General features: G+C 43.4%; 1 protein-coding gene across 4 annotated transcripts in view; it reads left to right on the forward strand.

Moving 5' to 3' along the window:
• Positions 1-21,482, forward strand: part of LOC127226666 (UDP-glucuronosyltransferase 1-6) — a 55,570-nt gene that overhangs the window by 20,335 nt on the left and 13,753 nt on the right. The window contains exon 1 of one of the 4 annotated variants that reach the window (XM_051190747.1): positions 4,920-5,780. The exons of 2 other annotated variants lie outside the window; for them this stretch is intronic. In XM_051190747.1, coding sequence (XP_051046704.1) covers positions 4,920-5,780 — 861 coding nt within the window. Of the gene's footprint in view, positions 1-4,919; positions 5,781-17,845; positions 18,696-21,482 lie in introns of those variants that run through there. One more of the 4 variants, XM_051190750.1, reaches the window with a different exon arrangement.

Below are 21,482 nucleotides of genomic sequence, written 5' to 3' on the forward strand. Positions count from 1 at the left end.
TCTTTTACAGTGTGCTGGAAGTTCACCCCAGCCACTGTTTGCCTCTCTTTCCTGACTGACAATCATGTGTGCCTAGCACAACTCTTTCCGCGTTACTGAGCACATTTTCAGATGGGTGTATTATCAAATCTTCTGTTCACTTTTATTGTTTTACTTATTTTTAAATTGTGAAGTCACTTTGTATGTTCTAAATACTCTTTGTCAGATACATGTTGTCATTTTCTTAGCTTTTTTTCATTTTTAGAAATGAGTATTTTCAAACAGAAAATGTTTTTGTGTGTGTGCGTGTGTGTGTGTGTGTGTGTGTGTGTGTGTGTGTGTGTGTAGAGACAAAGACAGAGATTGTGGTGTGAGTGCCCCCAAGAGGCCAGAAGAGGGCATTGCATTCCCTGGAGTTGCAGTTAATGGTAGTATGAGCAGGTGGTTGTGAGCCAGCCACTTGAGGGCACTGGGGATGCAACTGACCCATCTGTACCACCCCAGCCTAGCTAATTTTTAACTGTTTTTTTAACCTCTAGGTCCTAGGAGGTATTAAAAGGTGTAAAGATTTGTTCCTGTTTTCTTCTACCTGGTTAACATATGACTAAAGTTCCACTGAGGTAATTTAGTGGAGAAACCCTGTAATGGAATAGGTACACTCTTGCAAGTCTGTTCCTACCACTCTCCACATCCATCTGAAAGGTGCTTACTGGACATAGTTCAGGGGCTGGGATGCTTCACCCACAGTAGAGAAGCTCTTTCTAGAGTGGTGTGTCTTTAAGGCATGGTTCTCCCTGCCACCCACAGTTCTGGATGACCCTGTAGACTTGCTTTCTCTCTGCTGCTCTTGTGCACCCCCTAGTGGGCATCTCCATTTCCTGCTTTCACATGGGTCTCAGAATGAGGCTGCTTTTAATTCACTCTCCCCTCTGTACAACTGTGGGTTCAGACTGACCCCTCTAGAGGGAGAGAGAGAGAGAGAGAGAGAGGGAAGGAAGGAGGGAGGGAGGGAGAAAGGGAGAAAGGGAGAAAGGAAGGAGTGAGTGAGTTGAAGACTATGCCCCAGGCCAAGGGAAGTACTAGCCATTTTCAAAGTCAGTCACTGTTTTAGAACCAACTTTATGAATGAGTCCTGTCCTAATATGCCACTCACCAACTGTTAAACCCCAAGCATTGACTGAAATAGTTTGCTCTTAGCCTTAGGAACGACAGGGTCCCCATAACACCACTTTCTGTCAACAACAGACCCACTTAGGGTGGTGGGAGATCACCAACACTGTCCTTGTGTGCTTTCCCTGAGGCATTCAGTGCAGTCATGGTTGCACATGAGATGCATCCCAAGCCTAGGCAGAGGGAGTGGCATCCTGCCTCTGAAAAATGACTACCTTGCTCAGTGGATGGATTGTCAGCAGCATCATTCTCAGTCAACGGCCTCATTCTCTTTGCTCTTGTGATGTGGCCATTGCAAAGGACAAGAATGGCCACAACCTAGACTTAGGCCATGTTGTTTTGGTCTCATTAGAAGGCAATTAGCACAATCTGACTCCTATGTAGGACAGAAATTGAGCCTTTTGAACAACAAGCACAGAAGTTGCTGGGACAGAGGAAAAGCTACAAAGAGAAGTTGCTTTGGAGAGAGCAAGCAAGAGAATCAAACTTTTGCACATTGTGAGTTGGAGATACACAGGAAGTATACCACAGGAAGTATATTAGATACATAGGAAGCTCAGTGGTGGAATCTAAACACAGCACGATGTCTAAATTAAGCCAATTCTCTCCTGAGAGTCCAACTATAGAGGACCAGATTGGGGAGGAAGGGGAGCTGCATTGAGGTGGAATGATGGACAGCTCAGACAGCCTGGACTCAGAATCCCGAATGATCCACTTGGTATCTGTGAGGTGGCACCCTGGGGCAGGACCAGCCTCCTGGACTTTGATCTACCTGGGTCATGGACTTTCTTCGTCTTGAAATTTGAGCACGGGGCTTACAAATCATATAGTTTGTGTTGTTCTTGGAGACTCTATCGTTATCAGCACTTGGGGCTGGTGGTGACCTTAAGGAGCCCTGATCACAAACCCAGTGAAGGGCCAGATTACTGTTCACCCATGCTCCCAAACAGAGTGCAGAAGTCTGCAGCTCTCAGCATTCAGAACAGAACTTCTCATTTAGTGAGATCCTAGACCTTTGTTTGTCTCCCTTTGGTCCCATGGTGAGAGCAGAATGCTGTGTCAAACTACTGTGCGTAACTGCCTGGGCTGGTCCTGTTCAAGTATGCTTTAGATAAGGACAGCTCTTATTTCACTGCGTAGATATCAAATTCAGAAGAGTCCCCTCGGTAGGTTCATATCACGGAATCTTAAACTTGGGCTCCTTCTAGCTAATCCCATCTGTGACAGCAGCCAGCACCTGCTGATAGTGTTCCCTGTCATTATGGATAAATTTCTTAGTGTAGTATATGAATCAAGCCATGAAGCCAATGGTACCTCTTCGTTTTGTTCAAGTTGTTTTTAGCTATCATCACTGTTTTATAATGTACTGGGTGCCTCTTGAGAATGGGAAGAGAAACTTAAAAGTCACCGAGTAGACATTTTGCAGCTGGGACAAGTGCCTAAGAGAAACAGGTTGAAGCAGGACAGGTTTGTTTTGACTCATGGTTTGAGAAGCATCAGTTCATAGTGGGCTGGTTCTGTGTTCTTTAGGCCTTTGGCAAGGCAGAAACATCATGGCAGGGAGGGAATCAGGGAGTGGACGTTCACATCGCAATAGCTGGGAGGCAGAGTGGGAGAAGTTCAGAGAGAAGTGACATTTAAAGACACACATCCAGTGACCTGTACCCATATCTATACCCCGTTCCCTTAAAGGACAGTGAGGTATGAATATACCCATGGATTGATCCATGGAGTCAGTGTCCTCTTCATCCAGTGACTCAGTGGTGCCACCAGGTGGGGCCCAAGCTTTCAACTCTGAGCCTTTCTATGGGACACTTCAAATCAAAACTCTGGGATTACCCTGGGGACCAAGGCATCAGACACTGTTTGGAGCTTGTTAGATGTGGCTAATAGGGGTGTCCTACGCCTTCCTCAGGAGTTGGAAGAAAAGAGGTGAATGGGAGTGCCTTTGGTAAGAGCAGTGGGTCTTGGGAGTTGTTCTAGGAAGGAAGTGAGAAGGTCAAATTCTTTGGAGAGGCTGTAAGATAGGTAAGAGATGAAGAACAGGCATGGATTTATTCTGCAATGACTAGCTCCAGGGCAATGCCAAGCTGTCTAGTGTCAACCCACTTTGTCTGGTGGCCTGGTGGTAAGATGGTAAAGATGAAGAAACCAATGTAGGAGGCATATGACGTGATGAGGAAGGCCCACCACCAGGGGCTTCTGGAGAGATAGCAATAGGACTCCATGTGCCCATGTAAGGACTCACAAAGGCCTCTACCCTTGCTGTGTTTCTGCCCTGGGCTGAGGACACAAAGGTGCCGATGTTTTCTATGGAGGGCAGCCACTGGCTGAGCGTTGGGAGATGCAAGAGAGACACAAGACTGTGGTCCTGGCTCCGGAGTGAATTCACAATTCAGAGGAAAATATTTTTTTTTTCACCCTGGAAGCCTATACCATTCCTTACACCAAGGAAGACTACAAGGACAGTTGCTTAGTGACTTTCAAAAAGTCTTTGGTCTGAAACACCTGTGCGCATGTTTTAAGGGTGCGGCCTATTTGAAAAAATGTTACCTGCCTTCTGTATGAAGTTTTGCCTGGATCTACTGCACATGTCTCTGATTAGGCATTGAACTCTAGCTCCTTCAATGTGGTTGAAGAGTTCCTGTTTATTCCTGTGATGAGGTACTGGTGATGTACACATCCCAGAAAGAAGTTACTACTGTGTCAGGTCTCTGGTGGTGCCTTTGCCCAGCTTATGGTCCAAGCAGCACCCATTCTTTAAGACCTTTGTTCTAATTTCTCCCATTTCTAATCCTTTCAAGCTCTGTTCGTTTCTTCTAACATTCTTTGGTGAGTTAAAGTATTGCAGCGACTGTAGTTGCATACTTGAGGTCAGGGTGACTACAGAAGCCTGCAGCCCCCCAGCATCCAGGAGGATAGAACTTTAGACTGAGCCACATCCCAGGCTAATGCAAAATGAGGAGCTGGTGGGAAACATCATGTTAAGTTCATGTTACATCACTGTCTAGGCAGGACTGACCCATGTTTTGGCGACTCTTATCCATGGGTGCATACAAAATTCTCAACAGCCCTTGCTTTACAATCAAGTCATCTCATCTTGAGTTTGTATATTCCTTTATTCCCACACTTGACAACAACCAGCAGCTTCAAAAAAAACCAAAACCAAAACAAACAAACAAACAAACAAAAAAACCCCAAAAAACAAAAAACTGTTCCCTGCTCATTACAGAGATACAAATCCTCTTTTTCTGGGACAAGCTGACTTAGCAATGGTCCTTAACTTGTAGTCTTGTAGTGTACTGAGTGCTCCTTGTGGAGGAGAAGCGAGGCTGCAGAAACTTACTTAATAGGGCTACAGTCAGAAATGCTACACGTCTGTAGATCAAAACTCAAGGTACTGCTCAGAGCTCAGGGCTAGTCTGTCAGAATGTGGCTAACAGGGAATGGGATGATGAAATAAAATGGGCATACACAGCTTTGTTTGTTTTTAAATAGGAGGAAAACAAGGTATCCACTAGGATGTCCCCTAAAGAGAGAGAATGTGTCCTGTCACAGTTTTTCTAAGAAGCAAACAAGAAGATCAATTCTGTGTTGGTTAGAAGTAGGGTTGAGCAGGAGCCAAGGATAGAGTTATTCTTCAATGATTAATGTCTGGGAGCCTGTGCCACCCAATGACATGGCCAGGTTGGGCTGGAGATAAGATGAAGAAACAAAAGCAGGAGACATAGCTTGGTGAGGAAGGTCTGCTCCCATGAGCTTCTAAAGAGATGGCTACGGGGTTCCACGTGCCCCTGCAAGGACTAGTGGGGCTGCTCCTGCTGTGTGCCCTGCCGTGGACTGAAGGTGGGAAGGTGTTGGTGATTCCCGTGGAAGGCAGCCACTGGCTGAGCATGAGAGATGTTGTGAGGGAACTCCATGCCCGTGGACACCAGACTGTGGTCGTGGCTCCGGAGGTGTCTATGCACATCAAAAAAGAGGACTTCTTCACCCTCAAAACCTATGCTGTTCCATACACTCACCAAGGATATAAGCAAAAAATTACGCAAAACATTAACTTGGTCTTTGAAAGTGGAAACTATGTGAAGACATTCTTTAAACTATCTGAGGCTCTAAAGAACATATCAACAGATGTCTTGAAGATTTGTGTGAATCTACTGCACAATGAGAACCTGATCCGGCATCTGAACTCCAGCTCTTTTGACGTCGTCTTAACTGACCCCGTTTTGCCCTGTGGAGCAGTCCTGGCCAAGTACTTACGTATTCCTACAGTGTTTTTTCTGCTCTACCTGCCCTGTGACATAGACTCCGAGGCCACACAGTGTCCAAAACCTTCTTCATATATTCCAAGTCTACTCACAAGGCTTTCTGACCATATGAACTTCTGGCAAAGGGTCAAGAACATGCTTTACCCTCTCGCCTTGAAATACGTTTGTCAAATATCTTTCACTCAGTTTGCAAGTCTTGCCTCTGAGCTATTGCAGAGAGAGGTGTCCTTGGTGGAGATTCTCAGCCACGCATCGGTGTGGCTGTTTCGAAGGGATTTTGTGTTCGACTACCCCAGGCCCATCATGCCTAACATAGTCTTCATTGGAGGCATAAACTGTGCCAATAGGAAGCCACTTTCTGGGGTCTGTATTGAAGCCATTATAAAATCAATATTCTATGCAGAATATATTTTCTAATGCTAACTTTCCTTCTAATCTTTTAAATGATTTCTCTCCATTTTTCTGATAGCCTTTCATGACATAAACTATTAGAATTGGGTCCTTCTGTTCTTATTTTCTGTGTAGGTTTTTGCCTGTGTGTATGTTTGTGCATCATATGCAGAAGTGGCTGTGGAAGCCAGAGACAGAAATGAATCCCCTGGATCTGGAATTACAGATGGCTGTGAGCCACCATGTGGGTACTAGGAATCGAACTCAATTCCTCTGGAAGAGAAACCATCTCTCCAGCCTCAGATCCTTCTATTTTCCAGTGGCCACTGATAGGACTAGTGGCTGAGGTGAAGGTCTCTAACAGACTGAAGAGCAGTGGTGGGTCTCTTCTGAGACTGTCCATGTGTCTATATACCATTTTCCTGAGGGGGAGATTTCCTGAATCTGGGCAGGAACAGACATTGAGCTATGACCTTACCTATCATGAGGAGTGCTACTTGCATATACCTAGTAGAGGGATAAAGGCATTTCAGATTGCAGTTGTTGGTTCCATGAGCATAGGGGGGTCTACCCTTTTTCTAGTGTCACCATCAATGTCTTCCCTAGATGTTTAAACATCTACATAGTAGAGTTCTTTTACAGCCTTGGTTAGCTTTATTCTAAGGTATTTGTTTCTTGAGGCAATTGTTAACGCGGTTCGTGATTATTTTCACAATGCTTTCCATTGCTGACTAGAAAGGCAATGGCCGATTTCATATTCTACCACTTTGAAGAAAGTATTTGTCATCTCTCAGAAGCTCAGGTGGAGTCTTTATGGTTACTTCTGTGTACAGCCATATTGTATGCAAATGAGGACACTTTGATGTCTTCCTTTCTTTTCATGTCCTTCTGTTTCTCTCCCTTGTCTTGCTCTGACAAGAATCCTGGCCCTGGATTCAGTGAGGGACAGAATGGATACCTTGTTTAGTTCCTTTGAATTTCTCCCCATTTCCTGTAATGTTGGCTACAGTTTTGTGACACATAGCTTATACTATGTTGAGATATGTTCTTTTGATTTGTATGTTCTTTTTGGATGAAGGGATCCTGGGTTTTTCCAAAAGCCTTTTCTGTATTTATTTGGATGACTTATGATCTCAGTCTCTCTGTCCACTTTAGTGATAGTCTGCATTTATTGATTTGCCTATGTTAAAACAGCATTGCACTTTAGGTACAAAGCCAACTAGATCATGATTGATCTTTTTGATGTGTTCTTAAATTTAATTGGCAAGTACTTGATTGAGGAATTTAGAGAAATTGTTTTGTGGTTTGTTTTTTTCTTATATGTGTATGTGGCTTGTGAATCAAGGTAATGCTGGCTTCATAAGGAGTTTGATGCTGTTCTTACCTTTTTTTGTGAAGTCCTTTGAGAAGTATTGGTGTTATTCTTTGAAAGTCTGGTAAAATTCAAAGATGCTTCATGTGGATCTGGGACGTGCTGAACTTGGAGGTTTTAAGTTACTGCTTTGATTTCCTATTTTATACTTCAAAAAGCACCCAAATGCACTGTCTCAGGGTCCTAGTCTATGCCATTGTGTTTAGATCCCTGAACCCATGTGCAGAGGGTTGAAAAATGTTGCATTTTTAGTTCTATTTCATTTTCAACTCAGTTTAATGTCTTATGCAGTTTGCTTTGACTATCCCAAGGTAAGCATGCAAAAAATCATTAGTGTGTGGTGTAGACCATGTTATCAGCATGGGCTTCTCAGATGAGTGTGGACTGCCTCATCTGGTCAGCTTCTCCTCTGGTCTGTGTACCTGTGTGACAATGGGGAGATGTGTGCTTACGTGGAGTGTCCTGTCCTTCTCCAGCTGCCAACACTGTTGTATAACCAAGCTAGGGCTGAACGACTTGCTAATATGCTACTAAACACCATAGATCCTTGAGGCTCTCAAGTAAATATGCTGCCCTCGGCCTCCAGAAGGAGTATAGTCCTGGGACCAGTTCTGATCGAAAGAAAATATAACGAGAAAAAAGTGAACTGACTTAAATTACTACAGTAGAGGTAATGGGAGTTTAATGACACTCCCTTTCACATTTCCCTAAGTTTTAATTCTGGATTGACATTCTAACAGTTATCAAATGGCCCCTCATTATTTATGTGTAATTGAAAGCCATGATCTAAATTTATTTTGTTTTTTCATTTATTAAGTCAAAATCGAATTACATTCCCTTTCCTTACTCCAACCATGTCCCACTCCCTCATTTGCTCTCAATTTCCTGACTTCCTTTTTTTTTAACTGATTATATATGGACACACACACACACACACACACTGTATGTGTATAAATATATAAATTCAACTTACTGAGTTCATTCAGTGTTGCATGTACACGATTTCAGGGCTGACCAATTTGGGGACTGCTCCTTGGGGGAAGACTCCCCCCATCCTCAGCATCCTTTAGTTGCTTGTAGTTCTTTGTATAAGGGTGGGTTCCTTGAGATGCCCCATTCCACATTAGCATGTGCTAGTGTTAGTATGTTATTGTCCTCATTCGGATCTTGTTTAATTGTTGGGTGAAGCTTTCCTGTCATTTCTAGGGGACATAGTTTCACAACAGATTTTTTTTTTTGGTCGTCTGGCTCTTAAATCTATCTGTCCTCTTTTCTGGTAGGTTTCCCGAGCCTTGGTTATGTGCAGCAGTTGTGTTGTGGGTGTACCTATCCATTAAGGCTGGGCACTCCTTGATCAGTTGTTGTAATCTGCATTTTGACTTCTATAATTGTCTGTTGTAAAGAGAAGCCTCTTTAGTGAGGGTCAGGTGTTACCCTTAGTTGCTTGTGTGAGAATAAATATTTAGAACACAGTTAGGGATTATGCTGGTTTAGCAAAGTGGTGGTAGTAGGTTCTCCTGTAAGATCCATGACCATGTAATTGACTAGGTCTCTGGTACCAGGCATGATTCCCTCCTGATGAGTGGGCATGAAATCTAATTGGAGAACTGTTGTTGTTACCAAGATACAACTACCACTATTGTACCCTCAGGGATAACTTGCCATGTTGTTCATTGTTGTGGTTTATAGGCTTCACAGCTGGATAGGACTTCTGCTCAGTTCCCTTCCTTGGCAGCTCACCTAGAACCTTCCAGAACTTAAAATTAGTCCTCAGGGAGGGGGCTTTCAGGGCAGATCCATCTTTGAGTCTCCAAGTCCTGTGTCCAAATTGCATGGTATCTTCAGCAATGGGGACTTATATTCAACCTCTATGAAGGCCACATCAACAGCTTCTATTATTTGGAAATCCCTTGAACTCTCCTGACTAACCACTTAAAGGGCAAGTACTGGTATTTTCATTAGATAGAGCCTAAGGCCCTTGGGGGGAATTTTCAGCCCATGTATTTGAACTTCATTTAAATTATAAATGTGTATGTATATACATATATACACTTAAATGTATTATACATGATTTTGGGTAAAGAATGATATGATTCCTTATGGTTTTCCAAACATCCTTAGTGTTGTTCCCCCCTCCTCCTTTTCTCTCCTTCTGCACTGATCTCCTTTGCCTCCCTGACTAAGGGTCCTCCAATTTTTTCCCATTTTCCTTTTCATATCATTTGCTCTCTGCTATTTCTCTCTCTATTGCTTTTCCACCTACCTAGGATACCTTTTATTTTCCTAGTTTCAGTGGTTACTCCAGGTCATATGTCCCTCACGTCTGAAGATGTGTAGCTAAGAACTACTTATGAGGGAGAGTGTGTGGCATTTGTCTTTGTGGGCAGCTGAATAGTATTTCATAGTGTATGTATACCGCATTTTCATTATCTATTTGTCTAACGATGTCTGCTTTAGTGGCCAAATGACTCTTCATCATTTGTGTGCAATTGAAAGTCATATTGCTTTTATTTGAGATAGTCTCACTGTTTAACTACATAGTTTCACTACATAGTTCAGACTGGCAGTGATTGGCATGCCTTTGCCTTCATACTGCTGAGATTAAAGATATACACCTCCACCTCAGCTTTTCATTTAAACCCAAAGTATTATTAATATTCTTAACAGCTTTCTCTATGAAGTTGTAAAAAGGAAAGTATAGTTAAAAATGATTCAGAGACAGTATATATCTTACCCAACATTTCCAACAAAATGTGAAATGGAAGACTGACAGTCTTGTGGCAAACACCTTTCCTATTGCCAAGAGCAAATGGGCAGCTAGGATTTCTCGACATCTTTAAAGACATAAAATTAAGAATACTATAGTTAATATCTGCTATGTGCCTCTTCATGATTCGGATCTAGATTTATATCTCTGATGGGATTTGATGTGTGCATGGAAGGCCAGAAACTGAGTATAGGGGGAAAAAAACATACAGAGAAGTGCCAAGGACGGGAGAAAGAGCCAGGAAAACACAACAGAGAAGTTGTTTTTGGAAAGGAAGTGGGATTCTGGACTCTTAGCCTCTGTAGTCACAAAGGATTGCTTTACAGTGACACCTGGTGGTCCACAGGAAGCATTTTGCAAACACATCTGTCCAGTAGTGGGATTTATTTATTATCAGAGTAATTAACAAAGGCAGTGGCTTCTCTCCACATGAAAATTTCTCCCTGTGCAACCATAGCTGACCAGCCTTTGCAGAAGGTCTCAGGTACCTTGAGGTGGAATGCTAGACAGTCTTGGGACATGCCAGTAGACAATGGAACCTCAGAACAAATACGACCAAGGCATGGCAGCAACTGCTGAACACATGTACAAGAAATACTTGGGCTAGGGACCAGACTCCTAATTATATGTGATCTGCGGACCTGCCCAACTCATCTCAGATGACCTTTTCCATTTTAAAGTTAAAATACAGGCTGCACAAGAAAGCACCCCATGCAGTTATCAGAGAAAGCATCCATATCAGAACACAGAGCTGAAATGATCATGAACGAGAGCCTGATCCTAAACTCCAGGAGGTAGTGAAGGCCCAGATTAGTGTCAGCCAGGCCGCTAAACAGGAGTTACAATGCTCATCATAAAGGAGAACAGAATTTCAGATGAGCCGACATCCTAGGCCAGACATAGGATCCATCTAATGAGGAAGCAGGGTGTTGTTTTTTTGTTTTTGTTTTTGTTTTTGTTTTTTTTTTGTTTTTTTTCCGTAGACTGGTCTTGCCCAGGTGTGCTTCAGATAGCATATACTATATTCCATGGAATAGATATCAAACTTTCCACAAAGGAGATTGAAATAATCAAATCATGAGTTCAAAATCCTCCAAGCATTCCCATATTTGATATCTGCCAATTACTTCATGTCCAGAGTTCCTGGTAATTATCATCACATTCCAGGCATGGGTTTATTCTGAATGATTAACTGAAAGTGGGCATTGTTCCTACCTATGACATGCCATTGTGCAAGGTGACTTGACAGCAATATAAAACGAAGAAACTCAGATGGGTAAGGAGGGTTATCCTCTGTAGAACTCAATCCTCCAGTCAAGAATTCAAGATCCTTCCAGCGTTGCCACATTAAACACCTGCCCAAACATCAACTACTGTGTCCCTGCACCAAACTGGAGAGCAAGCAACCTCTTTGTCTGAGCTTGCTTAGAAGTAATTTGTGTGCTTCTTTGCTAAGAGAGATTTTTAAAGAGCTACTAAGTGCGCCATAATTAGTGGAGAGGTTACAATGGATGCCCAGTCATCAGGCAGTGCTCAGACCTCAATGACATCCTGCTGATGTATGACTGAAAAAGACAATGATGAAATGACAAGCTTGTGCAGATCTTTGTTGTGGGAATCGGAGGAGAGAAAGGGTGGTCTCTGAGGTTCATCAGAGAGCAGCAGCAGGTGACAGGAGTCTTTCTAGTACAGAGATGATAAAAGCTGTTTTTCTCTGTGCATAGGGCAGAAGGATAGGACAGAACTGAAGGTCAGGCATGAGTTTATTACACAATGATTAACTGAAGGTGGGCACCAAGTCTACAATGACATGCTAATGTACACCATGGCTTGGCGGTGATATAAGATGAAGAAACCCGTGTTTGGGGCACAGTTGTGTAAGGAAGTTTAGCTTCTGTGGGCTTCTCTAGAGATAGCCATGGGACTCCAGGTGCCTCTGCGAGGACTCTCAGGGCTGCTGCTTCTGCTCTGTGGTCTGCTCTGGGCTGAGGGTGGGAAGGTGCTGGTGATTCCCATGGAAAGCAGTCACTGGATGAGCATCAGGACCATTGTGAGTGAATACTATGCCTGAGATCACTATGGTCCTTGCTCCAGATTTTTTGTGGACATCAAAGCAAAGGACATCTTCTCTCTTAGAACCTCTGACATTCCATATACCAAGGAAAATATAGACATCACCTTCTGGACTAATTCCTAATTTTCTTTGAAATGCAGTTTTCTGTGAGGGTGCCTTTTATAATAATGGGAAGTAAGAAAACAATTGTCAACATTTTAGGTTGATAATTGTAGCACAATGAGGTCCTGATGCCATATCCGAACTACAGTTATTTTGATGTGCTGTTAACAACCCCACCATCCCCCCCCCCCCCGTTTGCAATGCACATGGGAGTTCTTGCTGTGGTTTTTCTGCACCATGCCCTGTGAAATACAGTTTGAGGCCACAGTACCCAACCTTGCCCCTTGTATATCCCGAGGCTAATCGCAAGGCTTTCTGACTACATTAGCTTCCTGTAAAGGGTCAAGAACATGCTTACCCTCTAACCTTGAAGTACATGTGTCATGTGTCTTTCACTCCTTTTGAGAGTCAGATCTCTGAGCTTTTGCAGTGAGGTGTCCTTGGTAGAGATTCTCAGCCATGCATCAGTATGGCTGTTCCTAGGGGACTTTATATTCACTCTCCCAGGCCCATCATGTCCATTGTGATCCTCTCTGGGGTATAAACTGTGCTAGCACAAAGCCATTCTCTCAGGTCTTCATTGGAGCCATAATTTATCTTTACAATATTCTAGTTTTCTAAATATCTCATTCTGATGTGATCACTAGTCTCAGCTTTCCAGGAATTTTTAATCTTGAATTCTCTAATATATCTCAAGGTATCTATAATGGACATTTTAGGATTGTAGTGGTCACTGAGGGAATTGCAATGCCATATGGAAGCAATGTCCAAGGTCTTTGGACTGAGATGCAGCAGTAGGACTTCGCCAACACTGTTTACTTGTCTAGGCACTTTCTTTCTATGGGTGTGATTTTTCTGAAGCTGGAAGGATGCAGAAACTGAGCTGTGACTTGACTCAAGTAGACATTGATTGCTCTAGGATTTTCAGTGGCAAGATAATGGAAGTTTTTTACCCACTAGTCCTTAATGATGCCCTCTAGGAGGACCTGGGTGTGAGCTCACACAGTACCTGTGAATGGAAATAGAAGCAGTCAGCATGTAGTTTCATTTATATCTTGTTTTTATTTTTACTTTCAGGTGCTCCAGAGTCACATGATCAATATTTTTAAATTTCAGTGCATTCATCCAAATTGTTATGTTTTTTATGTTTTGTATGTCTAATGCATTTCTGAGATTCCCCAATTCCTAGAGAAGTGTCTTCTACCTTCTATTTCCTACCTTATAATCAGCAATATTTGCAGATGGTTTGTTAGCAATTTTAATAGTTGCCACCCTGTAGGTATGGAAGATAGATTGGTACCTGTAGGCAGCTGTATTGATATACTTTGCTCTTATCAGTAAGTGACAATTTATATATCCTACCTGTCTTATTACTCATACCTTTACATCTAATTAAGTATTTTAAAAACTCACTTCTGTTGATTTTTCTTGACATAAGAATTCTGTCTATTCAGATAAGATGGGCTTGATTTTATCTCTTCCAATTAGTAAACATTCATTCCTTTAACATTACTGTTTTCTTTCAAATGTCCATGTTTGATCTTACTTTTGTAATTCAGTGGTACTTTTTGTCTTCATGGAGATGTGATGGAGCTTGTCCATATCTCTAACTCTCATGTTTCCCTTGTTACTAACAAGATCTTCTGTGATGATGTTGGACTGCCCATGTGAAATAGGACAGCCTCCCCATGTCAAAATTCTCAGTGGCAGCTATAATTTCTTTGCCCTACAGGGCAACTCTTCCTAAATAATTGAAACTTTAAAAATATATTTAATAATTATATATTAAGTGATCTGAGAGCACGTTTAATTTGTCTGTCCCAAAGTATCACAAAACTGCTGAAATTGTAGCCTGTTTCAATTCTTTTTCATTTTTAACTGCAAATGTTGGAGAATAAACTGTAGCTTTTTCAGAGGAAGATACCTGGCACAGATTTTCACCCAAGTGGGGGAAATTCAGTCTTAAGGTGCTGGGCAGTCAGTCTTCCAGCAAACAATAGTTTGTCTGGGCAAAAGTTTAATAAGGAAGAACATGCAGATATTCACAAAAATTTTAAAAGACCAAGCCAAGACTATTAGAAAGACTTTGCTACAGGTCTCTTCATGAGTCTAGTTGAGATGTAGGGTTCTGACCAGGCAGAGTTAATAGCACACCCATTGTGTAGTTGCTTCCTAGATTATTTCTTCAGGCATAGCATCTAGATCCTTGTGTGCTTTGGGGCTCTGAGCACAGGGCAGACCCTCAAAGTCATCAATATTGTCCCCAATGTGCTCTTCCATAGGCATCCTCCCCAGTCATATTTACACAAGAGCTGTATACTGAGCCTGGAACAGAGATGGGATCCCTCCTCCAGGAAGTGGTCACCTCTTCCACTAGATGTGGTGTTGGGAGTGTTCTTGCTGATGCTGAGAGCAGCAGCTGAAGCAGCAAACACAGTTTTCCGGTCTGATTTCTCAGCTGGGCTGCTCCATTCATTCTGTCCCTTTTATAGACATTCCATGGACAGGAGTGGCCACTCCCTAGACTCAGATAATTCTGCATAGATAGCCATAGAGGGAAAACAGTTCCTTGTAAGAACTGTAGAATGGAGTCTAATCACAAACCACAGGAGGCAGTAGAGGCCCAGATTAGTGCCCACTCTGGTCCTGTAAGGAAGTGCAGAAGCATGCAGCCCTCAGCGTCTAGGAGAAGAGAAATTTGGCACTGGCCAGGCATTTGCAATACATAGTCTCAGACCATTACCGTTAGTTATGTTACAGTTCAGGAAGTGCACCAATCTGGAGATGCAGCAACCCCTTCATTTCTCAAAGCTGACTTAGTGAGAAGAATCCTCAAAGTGTTTCTGAGAATATTGAGGCCAGCAGAGAGTACAATAGATACCAGCTGCTTTAGCTACTTTTCTGTGCTCTGAAGAGACATCGTGACCAAGGCAACTCGTTTTAAAAAGCACATAACTGGAGGCTTGCTTGCAGATCAGAGTGTGAGACCATGGCAGGGAGCGTGGCAGTAAGCTGGCAGACATGACACCGGGGCAGTACTGAGAGTGAACATTTTATCCAAAAATTAGAGGTGAGGGGGGAGGAAAGGAAGGGAAAGGGTGAGAGGAAAGGAGGAGGAGAGATAGTGACAACGACAGCGACTGAGACAGAGACAGACTGAGCCTGGCATGGGCTTGGGAAATCTCAAATCCCACTTGCAGTGGCCTCCTCCAACAAGGTCACACCTCTTAATCCCTCCCAAACAGTTCCACCAGCTAGGGACCAAATAATCAAATGTATGAGCCTATGGGGGCCATTCTCATTTAAAGCACCACACCAGCTGGCAGGTTCTTCTCTGAGCTCAATAGCTGACAAAGAAAGAAATGATTAAATCAAGTCAGTGTGCAGAACCCTGTTTTGAACATGGGACAAACAAGGTGAACTCCGGTGTTCACTCTATAGCAGCCACAGATCACTGGAGTTTAACCAATAAAGAGGTGGGTGATAAGGGCAGTTCCTCATGTGGCGAGGCAGAAGGATAAGACAGTAGTCACTGCCAAGTATGGATTTATTCTGCAATGATTAGTGAAAGGAGGGCACCGTGCCACACAATGGCATGCTAAATGTTAGGGAACGTGGAGATAAGGAGATGACTACACTAGGCTAAGGGTCACAGCCTGGTAAGGTGGGTCCACTACTATGGGCTTCTAGAGTGATTTCAGAAGCAAGGATACCCATGTAGGGCTTGTGTGGCTGCTGGGTTTCATAGATGCTAAACAGCATACACATCTTGGAAACATTGTAAAACATGAGTGGAATCAAGGGTAATGTTAAATCTGGGCCAGTGAGATAGTAAAGGTACTATTTTGAGGTCTGATGACCCAGTTTGATTCACTGGGATGTACATGGTAGAAAGGGGAGGAATGACTGCTATAAGTAATCCTTTGAACTTCAGGTGTATACTGTGGCACATGCTACCCCTTTGAGTGTAAACACTCAGTGTTGCCTTGTGTGCTTTTCCCCGGCAAAGGTTCACAAGAGGGGCACAGTGAATTTGGGCAGAAATGGGTCCTACCTCGAGGAACTGGCTGCCTCTTCTACTAGATGTAGTGATGGGAGTGTTCCTGTTGATGCTGACATCAGCAGCTAAAGCAGCAATCAAATTTCAGGATCTGACTGCTCAGCCACCAGCTCCATCTCCTCTTCCTTTTATGGGCATGGCATGGCATGGGCAAGAGTGGCTACAGGCTACACCTGGGTAAGTTTTCATAGATAGCCATAGAAAGGAAGCAATGGGATCTGAGGTGAGGTAAAACACGCAGAGAAGCGGCAGGTGCAGAAAAAGCAAGTAGAACAGTTGCCTTTGGAAAAGAAGCCACAGAACATTGTTTGGATTCCTGCCCTCCATGAAAGGGTGAAATACAAAGGCTGCTTGCATGGTGCAGCAGGGGTAAAATGTGAGGCATTTTGCTTATAAACAGCTGCTGATTCTGCTCCCGAGAGGGTGGCTTCCTTCCAGGGGGAAGCCTCAGCCTGGCCTGCCTGGCAGAATGATACAGATGCAGAGAGGTGGAATGTCGGAAAAACCCAAGGAGCTTTAGTGGAGAGTGAAGTCATCCCCAGGGCATGTAAAGGAAGGAGGTGGCAGCAACTGCTCATCGCATGTGGCAGGATCAGATTCCTGGTTGTGTATATAGTCCCCATAACTGGGATCCTGCCCTCGCCTGAACCTCAAATTCATCTTTTCTTGAATCTGAGTAGTGCCCTAGAAAATTGTAGTCCATGCTTTTTGGATAATTCCATTCTCGTTAAGTTTCTGATCTGGCATGCATTGTAGAAGGAAACCTGATCACAAACCTCAAAATGCTGTGAAGACTCAGACCAGTGTTCACCTGGGGCCCTTAACTGAGTGCAGGATCCTGCAGCCCTCAGCATTCAGAATAGAACCTGAGACTGAGCCATATCCCTGAGATATCTCTTTGTCCCTTTTAAGGAAATCAGCTTATGGGAGGGAGCAGGATACTTCCAGAATTCACTGGGTATTGGTGCTTAGGCTGGTGTTGGCCACAGGTGCATTACAAAGCATCAGCTTCATCCCCTGGAGTGGTTACCAGATTCTCAAAAGGTCTTACAGCAGAGTCAGAGCCTCTTAGCTTTGAGATCTTTCCAGCTGCCCATCTTTGCAGGCAGGCAGCTACTTCAGATCATGTTACCTGATCCTTGTACTCCTGGAAGTATGAAGAATCTGAAGCATGGCAAAGGGATACAGCAAGTTTAGTCTGCTCACACTTGCTTTGCAGTATCCTGTATGCTGTGATACATTGATTGCTACTTGTGAATTGAAGGACAGACTTTAATGAGCTACTTAATAAGGTCTTACCCAGCAGAAAGGTTCTGGGAGATGAGGGCACCTCCTTGAGTTCAATGGCAACTTACTAACAGTGTAGGTGGTGCCTTGTTTGGGGAGTTGGAAAACAAGAGGTGAACTAGTATGTCCTAGGAAAAGAGAAGCATGTCATGGGAGTTATTAGGCAAGGAAAGCAAAGCTTATGTTTCTGTGGGTGGAGGCAGGCAGAAGGATTTGACATTAGTGCAAGGCAGGGAGAGATTTATCTTGTTAACGATTAACTTAAGAGCACTGTACTACTCAGTGCTATGAAGAGTGATAGGTGGCCTGATGATAAGGAAAGGAATAAACTTACAAAGGAGGTACAGGCTGTGGACAGTTCACTGCTGTGGACCTCTGGGAAGATGGATGCAGGACACCTGGGGTTGCTGCTTCTGCTGTGTGCCCTGCTGTGGGCTGAAGGTGCAAAGGTGCTGGTGTTTCCAATGGAGGGCAGCCACTGGCTGAGCATGAGGGATTTCACCAAGGAGCTCCATGCCCGAGGCCACCAGATTGTTGTCCTGGCTCCAGAAGTGACTCTGCACATCAAAGAAGAGGACTTCTTCACCTTCAAAACCTATCCCTTTCCGTACACCCAGGAAGAATATCAACAAAAACTATGGGGAAATGCCAATAAGAACTTTGAAACACAAAGTTCTGTGGAGTTGTTTTTTGAAAGTATAGCAGCTTTAAGAAACTTTTCAGAACTCTATGCAAATTCTTGTGCAGCTCTTCTGTACAATAAGACCCTGATCCAGCAACTGAATTCCAGTTTCTTCGATGTGATCTTAACAGACCCCATATTTCCCTGTGGGGCAGTGCTGGCCAAGTACCTACAGATTCCTGCTGTGTTTTTTCTGCGCTCCATTCCCTGTGACATAGACTCTGAGGCCACACAGTGTCCAAACCCTTCTTCTTATGTTCCAAAGCTCCTCACAACACATTCGGACCACATGAGTTTCCTGCAAAGGGTCAAGAACATGCTGTACCCTGTGACCTTGAAGTACATTTGTCATATTTCATTCACTCCCTATGAAAGTCTTGCCTCCGAGCTTTTGCAGAGAGAGGTGTCCTTGGTGGAGATTCTCAGCCATGCGTCTGTGTGGCTATTCCGAGGGGACTTTGTGTTTGACTACCCCAGGCCTATCATGCCTAACATGGTCTTCATTGGGGGCATAAACTGTGCTAACAGGAAGCCACTTCATCAGGTCTGTATTCTGTCTTTATCTCAAGAATTTTTCAGGAAAAATAATTTCATTTTTTAACTCTCAAGTGCTTATTTATTAATCTCTCCAAAGTTCTACCTCCCTTTTCCTAAGAGGCTTTGGTTAAATTCACTTACTAAGGTGCCCACAGTGCTATACTTCAGGTTTTCAGAGGCCACTATCAAGACAAAAGGCTAAGGTGAAGGCAGTGGGATTCTTTTGGGACTGCCCATATATCCAGGCATGGATTTTCTCCTGGTGATTATCCTGATTCTGCACAGGAGTTGAGGCATTGAACTGCAGCCTGACCCATCAGAGGGTATGTTGCTTTCACATCATTTTGAAGGTTAGAGGAATCAGTGAATGGCAGTTGTTGATGTTCTCAGGGATGAAATGGTGTGTGTTCATAGGACACTAAAGTACTTAAGTGGAATCAAGCTAATGAGTAGTTTATAGGATCAATTGGACCAGCCATATATCAAATGCTCAATAGTCTATGTGTAACTGAGCAGCTACTGTATGATTGCAGATCTTCCATAAGTAAATTGTCTACTTCAGCTTTTGTATGTAGAAAGCTAAAAGAAAAATTGTCTAGAGAAATCTAACATAACAAAACTTTTTACTTTATCGTAGTGTAGAGGTAGAGAGTAATTTGTATATTTAGTCCGGAGGCCACTGGCTACTTCCCAGTCCAGTCAACTTGTTTGACAGTAACTGAAACTACATTAAATGGCTTAATGGAGATCTAAGAATCTGTATTTAGTGAGAAAACCTGTGATCTGGGTTTAGGATGCCAGGTCTGTAATTCTAGCACTTAGGAAGCTGAGGTTGCATTATGAGTCCAAGTCCATCCTTGGCTATATAATGAGACCCTGAACTAGGATACAGTGAGAGCCTGAGAGGTGAAGAGGGGAAAGGAGAGGTGGAAGTGAGGAAGTGAGGAGAGGGGTTAGGAGAAAGGAGGAATGAGAGAGATGAGAGTGAGTAGGGGAGAGGAGAAACAAACGATTACAATGTGGAACTGGAAATTCTGGAAACAGAAGCTGATACAAATGAATGGCTTCCTAAAATGGAGAAGGTGCCTTTCTTCTAGTTTAGAAGCTGCAGTATATAATCAAAGGGGAGGTGGTTACTTGAAGACAGTAGTTTCTTACAAATGCTTTCAGCTGTGTTGAAGCTAAACCCAAAATTGCGTGTAAACCTGCAGTCACTAAGACTGGCTTTTTGAGTTCTTGATCCTGTTTTAGAAGGAACAGGGCCTCCTAGTCTTCTGGTTCTTACAGTGTTGCTCTTCCTTGCCTGGTGCATTCTAGAAAATTCTTCCAGTGGTTCCATGAGGGGATCCCCTGTTGTGAGATGTGCATGTGTGTATGACTGGGGGGTGCATGTACTCCAACGTGCTTATGTGGAAGTTGAACAACTTCAACTTCTGGTTGCTGGTTCTCTTCTTCCACCATAGGTCCCCAGGATCAAAGCCAAGTTGTCAGACTTGTGCAGGAATGTGCTCTTACAGATCAGATCCATTGGTGGAGTCAGGAGGCTACTCTTTGCACAGGAAATGCCTTATGACCACCATGACAAACCTTTCCTAAAGGCTGACCTTCCACAGGCATGTCTGCAGAAGTGTTTTGAGACTGAGCAATTTTTGAAGAGGTTTTCAAGCTTGCCAGTTCATTAATTTATAGTTGGGCCTGGTGGCACATGGTGTGAATTCCTAAATTTGGGGAGCAGAGTAATTTCTGTGAATTCAAGGCTAGCCTGGCTTACAAAGTGAGTTCCAGTCCAGTCAGCAGCTTTCCATTTCCATTAGTCCAGGATATATGAACAGATTCTTGTGTTTGCTCTCAACTATTTAAACTAACCAGAGCTGAAACTAACCAGCCTCACTATGCTGGTCTCTGCCTACCATGAACTCTCTGCTGAAGATCTTTCTTCTATTGTGTGGTTTCAGACCCACTCATTCTGGTCTACCCAGGGTTGTGATTTCCACATTAACCATCACAGAACTGTATGCTCATTATCCCCAAATCCCTGATACCTCCTACCAGTTCAGATGCAAATCACACCAACATTCTACTCAATGACATTCCCCCTTGTTTTTATGTGTGTGGTGTACATGTGTGTCTGCATATTTTGCATGTGTGTGTGTGCACGCATGTGGAGGTCCAAGGCAGATGTCAGGAATCATCTTCGATTACTTGTCCACCTTATCCAGGGTCTCTCCCCCCCCCCAAAAAAAAAAGCCAGAGCTCGCCAATACGGCTCATCTTGCCTGCCAGCTTGCTCTTGCTCTGGGGATTATGTGTTTCTGCCTTCTGAGGAATACTACATACACCAGATGGTTATGTTGGGTTTCTGAGGATGTTTGTCTAGTCAGCACTGAAACCCTTAGGCCATCTCCCAGCCTTCAGCAACTGTCTTCATTAGCTCCCTGGGATGAAGACAACATTTCTTTCCAAGTCTGATAGTTGGTCTGATTTAGAAACTTGTCATTGATAGAAAGCAGCTCCCACCTGGTTCTGCAGTCACTGTTTCACTGATGTGACTTCTAAGTCACTGATGTGACAGGGGGGGACAGACCTGAATCTCGGGTTTCTTCTATGTACTGTACATATGTCACTGCATGAGGTTACACTTTCAGGGTAGTATGGGTATCCAACATATTTATATAATCTTATTTATTGTGCTTAGGTCCCATGACCTCCGGTAGAGAATTACTAAGTGTGGCAATTTAAATCTCCTTTGCTTGCATGTCTTATGAAGTCTTCATGATGACATTAGAGTGAGGTA

Source organism: Phodopus roborovskii, unplaced genomic scaffold (assembly GCF_943737965.1).
Source record: "Phodopus roborovskii unplaced genomic scaffold, PHOROB, whole genome shotgun sequence".
Classification (NCBI taxonomy): domain Eukaryota; kingdom Metazoa; phylum Chordata; class Mammalia; order Rodentia; family Cricetidae; genus Phodopus; species Phodopus roborovskii.